The sequence below is a fragment of the Patagioenas fasciata genome, chromosome 14 (assembly GCF_037038585.1).
Source record: "Patagioenas fasciata isolate bPatFas1 chromosome 14, bPatFas1.hap1, whole genome shotgun sequence".
NCBI classification, from domain to species: domain Eukaryota; kingdom Metazoa; phylum Chordata; class Aves; order Columbiformes; family Columbidae; genus Patagioenas; species Patagioenas fasciata.
Window position 1 is genome coordinate 18,084,970 of NC_092533.1, and position 12,344 is coordinate 18,097,313.

A 12,344-nucleotide genomic window follows, 5' to 3' on the forward strand; every position below is an offset into this window, starting at 1 on the left:
GCCAACCCAACTGCCTCTAATATGATGCTTTTCGCAAGAACCCCGTGGGGCTGGCAGTTAGTCTGGCTCAGCTGTTACCCAACCTCTCACATGGAGGATGTCAGAGGCTGATATCTCACAACACCCTTATCTGCTCTTGATGGCAAAGCTGATAAAGACTCCCAGCCCCCTGAGGGTCCAGCTCTCTGGAGACCCCTTTGCTCTGACTCAGGCTGGTCCCTGCCTGCCCCAACAACATCCCCAAAAACCTTTTTGGGGGGTGGGAGTGGCAGGGGCCACCCTGCACAAGTCTCTGTGCATGCAGCTAGGTGTGGAACGGCAGCTTCTCCTTATCGTAGCCTTGCTCCTACAAAGCAGAAGCAGAACTCAGCAACAGTCCAGCACAGCTTTTGCCTTCCTCCCTCTCCCTCATCAGCTGCTCTGGTGGGGGGTGACGCATCCCCAGGGCTGAGGATGGCACAGGTGGCCCCAAGGACCACCCTGTGGGCAGGGTGTGAAGACAGGGTACATGGAGACCCTTGGGGTGTGCAGGGACCCTCTGGTGTTGCCATGTCCCACCCCACTGGGCTCCCGCCTCTGCCCCTTAGAGGAAACTGTTCGGGTAAATATAGGCACCCACTGCTCATGTGAAAGGTGCTGAGGTCCACAGTGGGAGCAGCTGGAGGGGCAGAGTAAGGGGTGTCAGTAGCGCTGGTGGCAGCCGGTGTACCGTTGGTTCCACCCCACCATGCTGGAGGCATCAGCACCAGTGAAGCAGACTCCTGCACAGCACCAGATCCTGGTTCAGCGCTGTCTGGCCTCCTCCAGCACCTTTACAAACCCCCCATAACTGTAACCTGCTGCCGGGTGTGGTGCTCCTCCTGCCTGCCAGGAGGGCAGAGATGGGCTGCTGGGGAAGAAGAGACACCCTAGGACATTTCCAGAATGACAAGTCACAGTCCCATCTGGTGGCCAGGCATGGCCAAGACCAGGGCCCAGTTGCCACAAGCCACATCCTGATGGCTGCTGACAGGCCAGTTTGGTGCAGAAAACACTCTACCCTGCTCCCTTCTCTCTCTGCAGTCACCTAAGTGCCAGGATTGTGGTTCAGTTCCCCTGGCAGGGGGGGAAACCCCTGTTCAGGCACCTCTGCTGAGCACCGGCACCCAGTTCCCAACGGTGACTGCCCCTTCCCAGAACCCAGCCGGGAGGACACCCCAATCTGGGACACCCCAGCCATGGGAGCACCGAGGGGTGAGACAGCTGGCATGGGGCCATGCTGGAGGGGACCAGAGCACTGCAGAGTGACAGGGCACGGTGTGGCACCAGCATCCATGACGTGTGTGCTGCAGCTTGGGTTGTTTCCTGAGGACTTCCTGTCGGCCCACTTTCTGCAGTGCAGGTTTCAAAGGCTCTGTTTGATCTCTTTGGTGTCTGCCAACCTGCTGATGCAATCTATATTTAGACATTTGCCTCCTCGGGCTGAGGCAGAGAGCCCTGCTGTGACTAGCGGTTCACAGAGCAGGAGGGGTTTGCCTCCTCCCTGGAGGAGGATCAGAAAGGACCTCTTGATCTGGGGGATTTGGCTTTGTGAAGATGCTGGCAAGGGCTGGAGGAAGAAAAGATCAAAGTGAAGGCTGGATCCTTCCAGCACATTGGCCATGATGACATTGGCCCTCAAGGTCGACATGTCCAGATGCCTGCCCATCCATCCATCCATCCATCCATCCATCCATCCATCCACTTTTCCTTCCTTCCCTCCCTCCTTCCCTCTATCCACCCATCCCTATCCATCAACCTTTGCTGCACTCTGGGGCAGCCTTTGTTTTAACCTTCAGCTCTACCCATGCTGGATCATGCTGGAGGATATGTATGATGATGCAGGAGCATCTCTTGGGAGCAGAACAGGGTGAGGGACACTCAGGGCTCTTATGTAGAGGGAAAATACTATGTAGGATAGCTGGAATTGTGGGGTTGGAACTGAGCCCAGAGCATTTGCTGGGGCATGGTAGAGATCTGAGTCCCTGGAAGGGCTTGGTGGAGGAGTGGGGAGGGGGAAGGGGGAGGCTCTTGGGCTTGGAAATCTACTGGACCTCTCCAGGCAAAATCCTTGCTGAAGGCCAGTTCATGAGATAAGATGGGCTGCTGGAGGGGTTCCTACTGGGGTCAGGGTCCCAGTGTGGGTGGTGGGGGTGAGTGAGAGTTGCCCAAGACCTCTCCATGAGCTCAGTAGATGCAAAGCATGAGATCCCAGGGATGGGGCTACATCCTCCTCCAGCTGGGGCATGTTTGAAACTGGCAGCACTGGAGTGGGCTGTGGAGCTGTGTGCGGGAGGAACAGGGGGCCCATGCCACACTCCCCCTGTCCCCCATCCATCAGGCTGCCGGCTGACATCACTGACTCTGGGCTAATCTCTTGTCCAGCAGCAGCTTCCCGTTTCCTTTCCAATCTCTGCACTGAGGGGCGGCTCCTCTCTGTTAGGGGACAGGCAGGAAAATCCATCCAGCTGGGCTCTCGTGTGGGGCTGCAGCCCCTGCGTGTCTGACTCTCACCCTGCAGGACTGCGGGCCACCCACTCCCTCAGCATCCTGGAGAGGGCATCCAGTGGGGCTCTGGTCCCCTGGCACCCTGTCTGTCCCCTCCCTCCCTCAGGTGCTTGGGGGACGCTGGCGCATATCCCCCTTCCTGTGAAACCCCACAGTGGCACATAGGTCAATAACAAATCACCAGGTTGGGGGTCCCAGCACCCCATGGGGTCTGGGCCAGCCCCCTCCCCAAACTCACAGGTTTCACCCTGCTCTCTGGCCAAGGTGATGCCAGCTGCTCTTGTTCTCCCCGCGCGCTCGACACCACTGCCATCAGGTCATTTTGGGCAGCATCCTGGGCACCCACCCTAGCACAGCCTTCCCTGGGGCTGGCTGGGGCATGGGAACTCCTCTCCAGCCCCTCAGTGCTCAGGCAGCAGCTCCTCACTCCCTGCAGCAGACTTGCAGCCTGGCTGCTACAGAGAAACAGACAGGGAATGGGAAGCGATGAAACTGCTTCCCGCAGCATGAAACTCATCCAGGTGGTCTTCACCCCAGCACCCTGCAGTCTCGGAGTGCCAGTGGGCTCTGCCCCATCAGGGCAGCACCCAGGAGTGTTTGTCCACCTTGCTCTGACCACAGTTCCCTGCCCAGGTCTGTCACGATTATTGCAAAGTGTTTTGTGGGCAATTTGGGGCTGGGATGTGGCTAAAATCTTCTGTGCTGCAGGTGCCCTCTGTCTGCTGGCATGGTGGGAGTAGCACAGGACAGGATGGGACTGGTCACCTCGCTGTGAGCCCTGTATGGGAACCTGCACATCTCCTGTCTTTGGGTTTTCCACATTTTATTTGCAGAGCTGGCTTCTTGCCCCTGCTCTGTTTGAGCCTCCAGCCCAGCTGCAAATCGTGGGAGTTGGCTGCCCCAACGGCCAGGACCTCCTCTCCCCTCCCCAGCACTCTCTGCAGCGAGACATGTGCGTGTGATGTCCCTCTGGAGCAGCGTGGGGGACATATGTGACCTAACGGGCCAGCTAAAGGGGGATGTGAGCATCTGTGCCTGGAATGCTGGGGTGGGTGTCTGGATGAACTGGTGAGGAGAAGCTCAAGGTGTAGGGAAAGCAAACACAGGGTAGCAGCACCCACAGCCTGGGGCAAGGATACAGCGGGCTCGGGGTGACCAGGGAGTGTGAGGCTGAAGGGGTCAGAGAGGCCCTAAAATCTGCAGTGGCAAGTGGCTCTGGGCAGGCTGAAAGTCCTACATACTTCCAGGGGCTTGTCCCACCACTGCCTGGGCAGAGCTCTGGCTGGGGGGGGGGCACCACATCCTGGCCATGTCCTCCAATCTTTACCTTAACGGGACAGGTCTGGAGCTGAGCATCCCAGCACCATCAGCAGCAATGGGCCCGTTCACATTGGCCTTGCACAGATCAGGTTTAACGCCACCTGGGGCAGGAGCCCAGCAGCCCCAGGCAGCCTCGGAACATGGGTATGAACGGGTGGATGGAAAATCCAGCATTTGTCAGCATATTCCCCCAGCGGTGTCTGTCCAGGCTGACTTCCCGTTGTCTGGCGGAAGCTGTCTCACGCCCACGCACACTCACCCACATGCGTGTGGGTGTGTGGAGCTCAGGATCTGCCCCTCCTGCCCCACCACTGGCCACCTCACTCCCTGCTGAGGAGCACCCCGGGGTGCTGGGACTGCACAGCTGGACTGGCACCCCGCTCTGACCCAGGACCTGGTGTGTGGACAGCCTTAGCGTGGGATCGATGGTAGTGTCCTCATTGTCCCCTGCCAACCTGAAGCTCTCTCGCACACACACCAACCCCTTTATTGTTGTGTCAGAAACTACAGCAGTGGGAAACACTGAGAGTGGGAACAGAGGCTGCCCAAGACCCCACTGCCAGGACAAGATCCCCCAAACACCACATGGGGAAGGGGTCCCCAGAACTAGCTGGGCTAGGGCCAGCCTGCAGAGGTGAGTCTGGTGCCCAGAAGAGGACTTGGAACGGGGCTTCCTGAGATGGCAGGAGGGGGTCACACAAAGCCCGGGAGGTCTTGGTGGGCTGGAGTGGGTCCAGCCTGATCATGAGGCTGGCAGAGCAGGACCTTGGGCCAGAGAGGGTCGGTCAAAGCCCTGTGCTGCTGCAAAGCCTGGGCAGGACCCCCGTAGACCCCCCTTTCTGGACTTTTGAGAAGGTCTTGCAGTGGCAAAGGGATATCCTGGTGCCAAGAAAGCTCCTACTCACCCCATTAAGGGTTCCCTCTCTCTTGCCCTGCCCAGTCTCTCCTTGGGGCACCCACTCCCCTGACAGTTCTGCCTCCTGCCTGGGGACATCTCCATGGGCCACCATGGGTGCAGGGGGAACCAGGTTGCTCATCCTCTTTCTTTCTAGCCCCCATGCTGCAGGTTCCCATGGAACAGTCCCCTGCTGCCCAGGTAGGGGGGTATATGATGAAGGAGTTGGAGAGCAGACATGACTATTGGGGTGCAGGGGGACAAATTCCCATCCATATCCCCTGGCTTCCAAGCTTCGGTCACAAGGGGGTCCCACATGAGAGGGCTGTGGCAGGGGCTCAGGCCTCATGGTCACTGGTACTCAGGTGGTCCTCGGGCAGTCCTGTCTCATCGATGTTCTCTAGTGAGTCGGCGTGCTGCACCGAGAGCTCTGTCAGGCTGACACTGGGCAGCGTGTTCTGCTCTGGGTACACCCAGGGTTTGTATCCAGGGTCATGCTTGCGTTTCCACTCCGGGTACTTCAGCCCAGCCTTGTAGATCTTCTTCATCGCCTGTGGGCAGAGTGGGTCCAGCCCATCACAAAGCTCAAGTCCCCAGTGGGGATGGAGCCACCCTAGTCTGTGGGCACAGCTCCCAGCTCCCCCATTGCTTGCTTTTTGGGGTGCTGGGAGGGGATGGAGACCTGGCTTGGACCACACAGCCCCAGCAGCACGGCCAGTGCATATCCTGTGAGCCCTGGGTCACCCAGCACCCATCTTGTGAGTCTTTGGTCACTCAGTACCCATCCTGTAAGCTCTGGGTCACCCAGCACCCATCCTGCCCCTACCTATGGGGTAACTTCAGGGCAGCTCATCCCTGATGCCTGTGCATCCCACCACTGGCCATGCACCCTGCTTACCTTCGGTGCCACAAACTGGGAGACGCGGTTCACGACCCACTTTGGCAGTGACCCTGCAAGAGCCCAAAGCCCCATCACTTAGCCAGCCCGGGACAGCCCCAGAGGAGGCACCATCAGCCTGCAGTGTCCTGTGCCAGGCCGGGCACCCCCAGGGCTGATGGCACCTGTCCCACGCAGTGCCCTGGGAGGGGACCCCCTTTTTCCCAGGGTTGTCCCCACTTCCCAGTGCCCTTTGGACCTCTGGGTGGTGGAGAGCCATGGTGTGTGAGCTTTGGGGATAAAATGAGACCTATCTCCAAGGAAGCATGCTGCACCCTCCCCTCCCGTTGGCACTCACCGCGAGGGTCCACCTGGGTGAGATAATAGAGGACGCAGGCGCCGGCACCATTCGCCTTGATCAGGTAACCTGTCTGCAGGGACACGGCCCTCACAAAATCCTTCCTGGGTGGGTATTTCTGCAGAGAGAGGTCGTTCTACTCAGAGCCTGCCTGAGCTGCCACCCCCCCCTGCCTGGGCACGCCAGCCTATGGGGCCAGCACCCCTGCCATGGCTGGGGCTGCTCGGGGGCTCACCGGATGCTTCACGCTGTAGTTGATGATCATGTAGTCATTGCCCAGAGGCAGCCAGGAGCGCAGGGTGACAAAATCCCGGTTCTTCAGGGGGCTTGGGCACTTCCCTGCAGACAGACCCTGTTACATCCCAACCTCTTGCCCCCATGGCCCCACTCTCACACACAGGCCTGGAGGGTTGGGAAGGAGGGGCACTGGGGGTCCCGAAGGGCTGGGGGATGCTCACAGGAATAGTATCCCACATCAGCATTTACGGTCAGACGCCCGATGTCGTAGGTCTCGATCATGTTCGAGTCCCATTTCTTGCGGTAGTGGGTGTCATGCAGCACGTCGTAGAGAGTCTCAGCAGGGACGTCCTTGCAGGAGATGCGAGTCTGCAGAGAGACAGGGCAGTCAGGCCGCTGGGACATCATCGGGGGGCAACACCCACCCCCAGGGCATGGAGCTGTGCCCCTCTGGGGACCAGGACTTTGGGTTGTTCCTGTGTACAGTGGTGTGTCTCTGTGTTGCTATAGGGTCACACACATGTGCCATGAAGGATTCTCTGCACATGCCATGCAGGGTATATCCCTGTGGTCTGTTTCACGATGGTCCAGGCAAAGCCACCAGCCCCACTGCTGGCATGCAGCGCATGCATCCCTCCAGAAAAGGCAGGAGGGTGGTGAGGGTAGAAGGACCCTCTGCCCTCAAATGGGGCTGCCTGGTGGTCCAGGCCCTGTCCCCTCACCCCGTGTTCCTGCAGAGCAAGAAAAGGGATGGTCCTGCTCTGGCACGATGCTCTCAGTTGTGGGGTCTGGTCCAGGGAGGTTGGTGGGGCCCTGGCTGTAACCTGAGCCGTGGAGCTGCCTGACCACGCAGGCGAGTGCATTATTGATGAAGCTGGCTGGCCCACTCCTCTCAATGCCCGGAGGAAGGAGATGTCATCTGTTCCTCGTTAGAGACCTTGCATCTTTGATGAGGTGTTCAGCAGCGCTGTGTAATTGGAGATGGCCCTCTGAACGTGGCAGGTCCCATCAATCTCAGGCAAGCTTTCCCTGATGGCCTGGGTGATGGTTGCTGCCCGACATGCTGGACTTGTGCCCAGGACAGGCTGGGAGATGTGGTGCGCCCCCTGAGGCACCATGGAGGAGAGTGTGGGAGTGCCCAGCCCCTTCCTCCTGCTCCCCCTCCCCAGGCACCTCCTCCCAGCTGCTGCGCGGTGGAGGGTGCCTCAAGCTGGAGGTAGAGCTCATGGTCCTTCTGGGCTCCTGGAAGCTCCAGTTATCACAGGCGGGCTATCAAAGCCTTGCACCCCTAAAATCCCCCACTAAGGCCTGTCCTCCACTCATCTCCAGCCACAGATGAACAGAAGCTGTGCAAGAGCCACACCATAAGCAGCAGGCAGTCAGCTGGGGTGGGGAAAGCACAGAGCTGCAAATCAGGCCATCCACAGTGAATTCAGGTGTAAAAAACCCAAAGCTCCAACTGCTTAGCAACTCTCCAGGTTATGCCTGCATTAATGGGAAGACTAGGGCTCTTCTGACCCCCAAAGCGCAGCCTGTGCAGCTCAGGTCTCCTGCCCAGACTGAGTGACATCCTCCAACCCGCATTTTGGGAAGTGTCCCTGGGGAGTGCTGACACCTGCACCATGCCCAGGGCCTGTCCAGAGCAGAAAAGGCACATCAAGGAGGTGTTACTTGCCATGATCCAGGCTGGGCAATGGTGCTCAGACTCCCCTGAACCTGCCTGCGTTCCCCTTTCTATAGGGCTCGGTGGTGGCCAAAGGGGATATAATTGCATCCCCTCTGCTGGGCTGTGGTTGTTGGGACTTGGCTGGATTTCATGAGGTTCCTTGCAGCCCATCTCTCCACCCTGTGCAGGTCACACCGAGCAGCAGCCTTGTTTCCAGTGCTTCAAATGCTCTCCTCACTTCAGTGCTGCCTGCAGACACACTGGGAGAGCACCCAGTCCCACCATTGCAGTAGCAGGATATGATCCAGCAACTGGCCACCACCTGGACCCTGCACTGCTGATCACCATGCCATCAGCCTGGTGGTGAGCTGGTTTTTCACCCACCTCATCTTCTCCAGTCCATACCTCACCAATGTGGTGACAAGGAGACTGTGGAAAACCCTGTCAAAGGCTTTACTGAAGTCAAGGTATGTGGCTTTCACTGTTCTTTCCATCCCCACACAGTCCTCTCATTGCAGGAAGCAACCAGGTTGGTCAAGCATGATTTCTTGGTAGGTCCCTGCTGCTGTTCTTACTGCCCTTGTCCTTCAGGACATAGCTTCCAGGAGGATGCTTTCCATTACCTTTCCAGGGATGGAGGTGACACAGTAGCCCATACTGCCAAGGAGCATCCTTCTTACCCTTCTGGAAGATGGATGTGACATTTGCCTCTTCTCCTGCTGTCACTAGGACTTTTCAAAGAGATGTTGGCAAACCCCCTCAAGCACTTCTTGGTGTGTCCTGCTTGGTGCTGTGGACTTGTGCGTGCCCAACTGGCTTAAATGCTGCCTGATCCTAGCCCAGAAGTCCTTCCCCAGCTCACTGCGGCAAGGTGGTGTGTATTGCAGCTACACCTCTGCAGAGAGTGCTGCTCCTCCTCCTTCACCTCCTCACCTTGGCCCTGCTGGGCCTCCATCCATGGCAGTACAGCAATCATTGTGTGCCCAGCTCCTCCTGCTGTCTTCCCAGCTGAATGCACTGGTGTGTAGACACTCAAGATGGGCTGCCGGTTACTGTGTTTGGCAGAGCTGTGCAAGAGCCTTCTCCAGCGTACTGCACCCGGGTGCCTCCTCACCACCTCCCCACACCTCTCCTGCTCTTTAGGTCATAGTAACCCTTCCCTGATACTCCTAGTCGAAAGCTCTCCTTACCAGCCTGGCCAGTCTGTTGGTAAGATACTCTGGCTCAGCTTGCTCAAGTGGATCCCAACATTGCATCCTGGTCCTTGAAGGCCAGAGAAGCCAAAGCCCTGCCTGTGACACCAGCCATGAAGCCAAGTGCTGTCCCACAAGAGACTCCCATGCGGGGCTTACCCTGTGATAGGGCTCCAATGTCTCTCACTCTCAGCACCCCATAACCATTCTGGATGTACTCAGGGTCACCTGGCAGTGCCATGTGGATGAGCAACAACGTGTAACAGCCTGGGGGATGCTTGAGCCCTGCTAATCCCTCTGCAGCATCCCAGATCTGGCCCTTGCAAGCAACAAACGTCCTGAGACAGCACATTGAGGCTCTTAAATTCTCTGGGATGCTTGTACAGTGCAGGATGAGAGATGATGTGCCCCAGGATGGCATGGTCATGGGACAGGCACCAGGGAGCCATCCCTCCAGCCTGCCTCATGCCCGGGGGCTCCCAAGAAAGCCATCTCCATAATGTAATCGATCCCAGGGCCTTCCCGCTTGTGTCCGGATCAAGGGCAGCTGCAACATGAGCACACACGCGTGCGTGCATGGCAGGAGGCTGCAGCAGGCAACCCAGCAGGTCGAGAGGCTAAAGCCTGTGGCAGGCAGGGAGAACCTGCAGACCAGGCACCTCTGGGGGATGAACCCTACCAGCCCCTGCATTTGGGGCAGAAACACCCACAGGCAGGCTGGACCAGGGTCACCCCCAGGACAGACCAGCACCTTGGGGACACACAGAGGCAGCTGGGCAGGCAGCTGGGGCAGGGGAGGGCTGGTAGTCCCGCAGCTGCCGGCATCTGCTTACCTTGATTTTCTGCACCGTGCAGCTTTCCTCCTGGCCCTGACTCCACACGGTCACGCCAGCCTTGTTATACCGACAGTGCCAGCCCTCCAGGCTCTCGCACTGATCTCTGAAGGAGCTGAAGTCGGAGTCATCCGGGATATAAACCATCTCCCCTCCTCTGGACATGGGGTTGAGCTGCTGGACCCAGGGCGCAGGCACCGGCTGCAGGAAGGCTCCTTCTGCCTCACCTCACGGGAAACCCGGCTCTGCCCTTGAGCTGTGCCTTGCTAGACTCCTGCTGCAGCTCACATCATCCTCGGAGCCCCAAGCCCGTGCCCCCAGAGTGGGCACCGGCCACCCAGGTGCACCAGGATGGGCAAAGACCTCCAGCCACCCCGACCAGGCTGTGCTGCACGGAGCAGCGGGGAGGAGGGCTTGTTCCTTGCAGACACTATCGCAGCTGCTGGGAGCTCAGATGTCTTCCCCGGCTGGCTAACCAGGATCACATTTCTCTCCAGCTGGCTGTCAGCTCCTCTATTATTCAGCAGGTAGCAGTATGCAGGTGGCTCGGCTTTCAGGGCAGAGATGCCCCTGGCTCCTCGAGCCCTCTGTCCCTCTCAGCCCGCTGTCCCCTCACCGGCACACTGGCAATCTCTGTGCCTGACTTTGCAGCACCAGTCGCTGACGGGATCAGCTGATCACCTGCTGGGAGCAGCAGCCAGGACTCCCAGCAGCGTGGCGGAAGTGATGGGCTTCGGCATCAGCAGGATGCGGGCCAGTGCGAGTCCTGGCCTGCCTGGAATGGGGCTGTGGTCCAGTGCAGATGACCTTGGCTGTCAAGGTGTCCTGGTGTCCTGGGTGTGTGGTGTGGGCTCCTGGCATGGGGAAGGGAAAGAATTTGCAGGTGGGGAGGCTTCCCCTCTCTGAGCTTGCAGGATCCTGGTGGTGCTGGTGGGAAGGGAGCCCTGGGGGTCTCCAGCCCACCCTTCTGCTTGGAGCAGAAACACCACCAGCACAGGGTAAGGTCATCCATGGCTTTATCCAGCTGTATCTTGAAGGATGGACTTGCCCCAGCTCCTTGGTGGCATGTCCCACAGCTGTTCCACCTCTCCAGGAAAATAAATAATAATTCCTACTGTTCAGTCTGAAGCTGCAATTATTGTGTGTTCTCCTTTGTTACATCTCATGGCCTACTGAGACAGCGTGGCCCTGTTGCATTTAAATCTGCTCACCAGGCAGCTGCATGATGCTGGTGGATCCCAACCCACCCCTCTTGTAGCCCCAGGGCACAGCCCTGCCAGCAGCAGCTGCTGGTTCCTCTCTTGCTCTTCTACTTCTCCCCCAACTGGTGGGCCAGTCTGGGCCGTGGGCTCTCTGGTGCAGGAGGGACACCATCTTCTCTCAGGCTGCTGGACACACTCCTCCTCATGTCATGCAGGGAGGCAGCTTGCCCCATTTTTTCAGCCTCTTGTCCAGGACCTTGTCTGGGGTCTTGTCCCAGGTGCTTTTCACTGAGACCCTGCTTAGCCCCTTGGTCCCCAGCCTGGGTAAAACCTGGGGTTATCTATCTGGTCTGTCCCATTGATGTCCAAGAGGTTTCTGTTGACCCAAATGTTGAGGTTCTTAGGGTCGATCTAGGCTGAGGCTCTGCCTTTCACTTCACACCCATTCCCCCTAGTTTAGCCTTACTTGCAAGGCAAAGGTGTAGTTGTTTCCTCATCCATCCCTCTGATGAGGATGGGGAACACGGCTCCAGTACTGACTCTGGGGTGCCCCATCTGGGACCAGCTGCCAACTGGGCATCAAGGCATGGGCAAAACTAATGGAAGGGAGAGCAGGGAGAAAGTGGGAGAGCTGCAGCCGCTCACAAAGCCTCGCCTGAGGTGGAAGGCTGCCTGCAACTGCCCACATCTGCCCACGCTGTAGCATGGTGTGTGAGCAACTGCCCCTCCATGTGGACTGGCTCGGTGTGGAGCTGCTGCTGTCACAGCTTGAGCTGCTCCAGGTGCTGTGGCCATTTGCTGGTAAGCTGGCGAGTGTCACGCTTGGTTAAATATCTGCTGCAGTAGGCAGGAAGTGGCAGATCCTGAGTTGGGGAAGATGCAGAGGAATGACCTTGGAGTGGCCTTGGGGCTGTGGAGCAGGAAGCAAGCGAGGCTGGATGGATCTATGGCCTAGAGCTGTCTAACGCCATTGCTGTAGTGTCCCATGGGGTATACGGGAGTGTCTGCGAGCACTGGCACACCTGTGTGCAAGTGTGTGAAGCCATTACAGCCCCTGCGAGAGCCAGACCCAGCCTGGACAGCCCATGCATGTCTGTGTGGGTGAAGGTGGGACCCAAGCCTGGGGGTTTTGTGGCTCCAAAACATGTCCAGGGGTGTGGAGGAAGGGAGGACACTGCAGTCCTGGGGACAGAGGAGCCCAGACCAGCTCTGCGGAAAGGAGCAGAGTGCTTACCCA

At 58.5% G+C, this 12,344-nt stretch overlaps 1 protein-coding gene across 1 annotated transcript; it reads right to left on the reverse strand.

The window, feature by feature from the left end:
* Positions 1-4,321: 4,321 nt before the first annotated feature.
* Positions 4,322-10,312, reverse strand: LOC136107880 (START domain-containing protein 10-like). The gene is made up of 6 exons (XM_065849260.2): positions 9,906-10,312; positions 6,435-6,582; positions 6,212-6,315; positions 5,977-6,094; positions 5,640-5,692; positions 4,322-5,292 (listed from the first exon to the last, which is right to left on the reverse strand). Exons 1-6 carry the CDS (start codon positions 10,068-10,070, stop codon positions 5,080-5,082), a joined length of 801 nt encoding a protein of 266 aa, XP_065705332.1. The 5' UTR covers positions 10,071-10,312; the 3' UTR covers positions 4,322-5,079.
* Between the last annotated feature and the right edge of the window lie 2,032 nt (positions 10,313-12,344).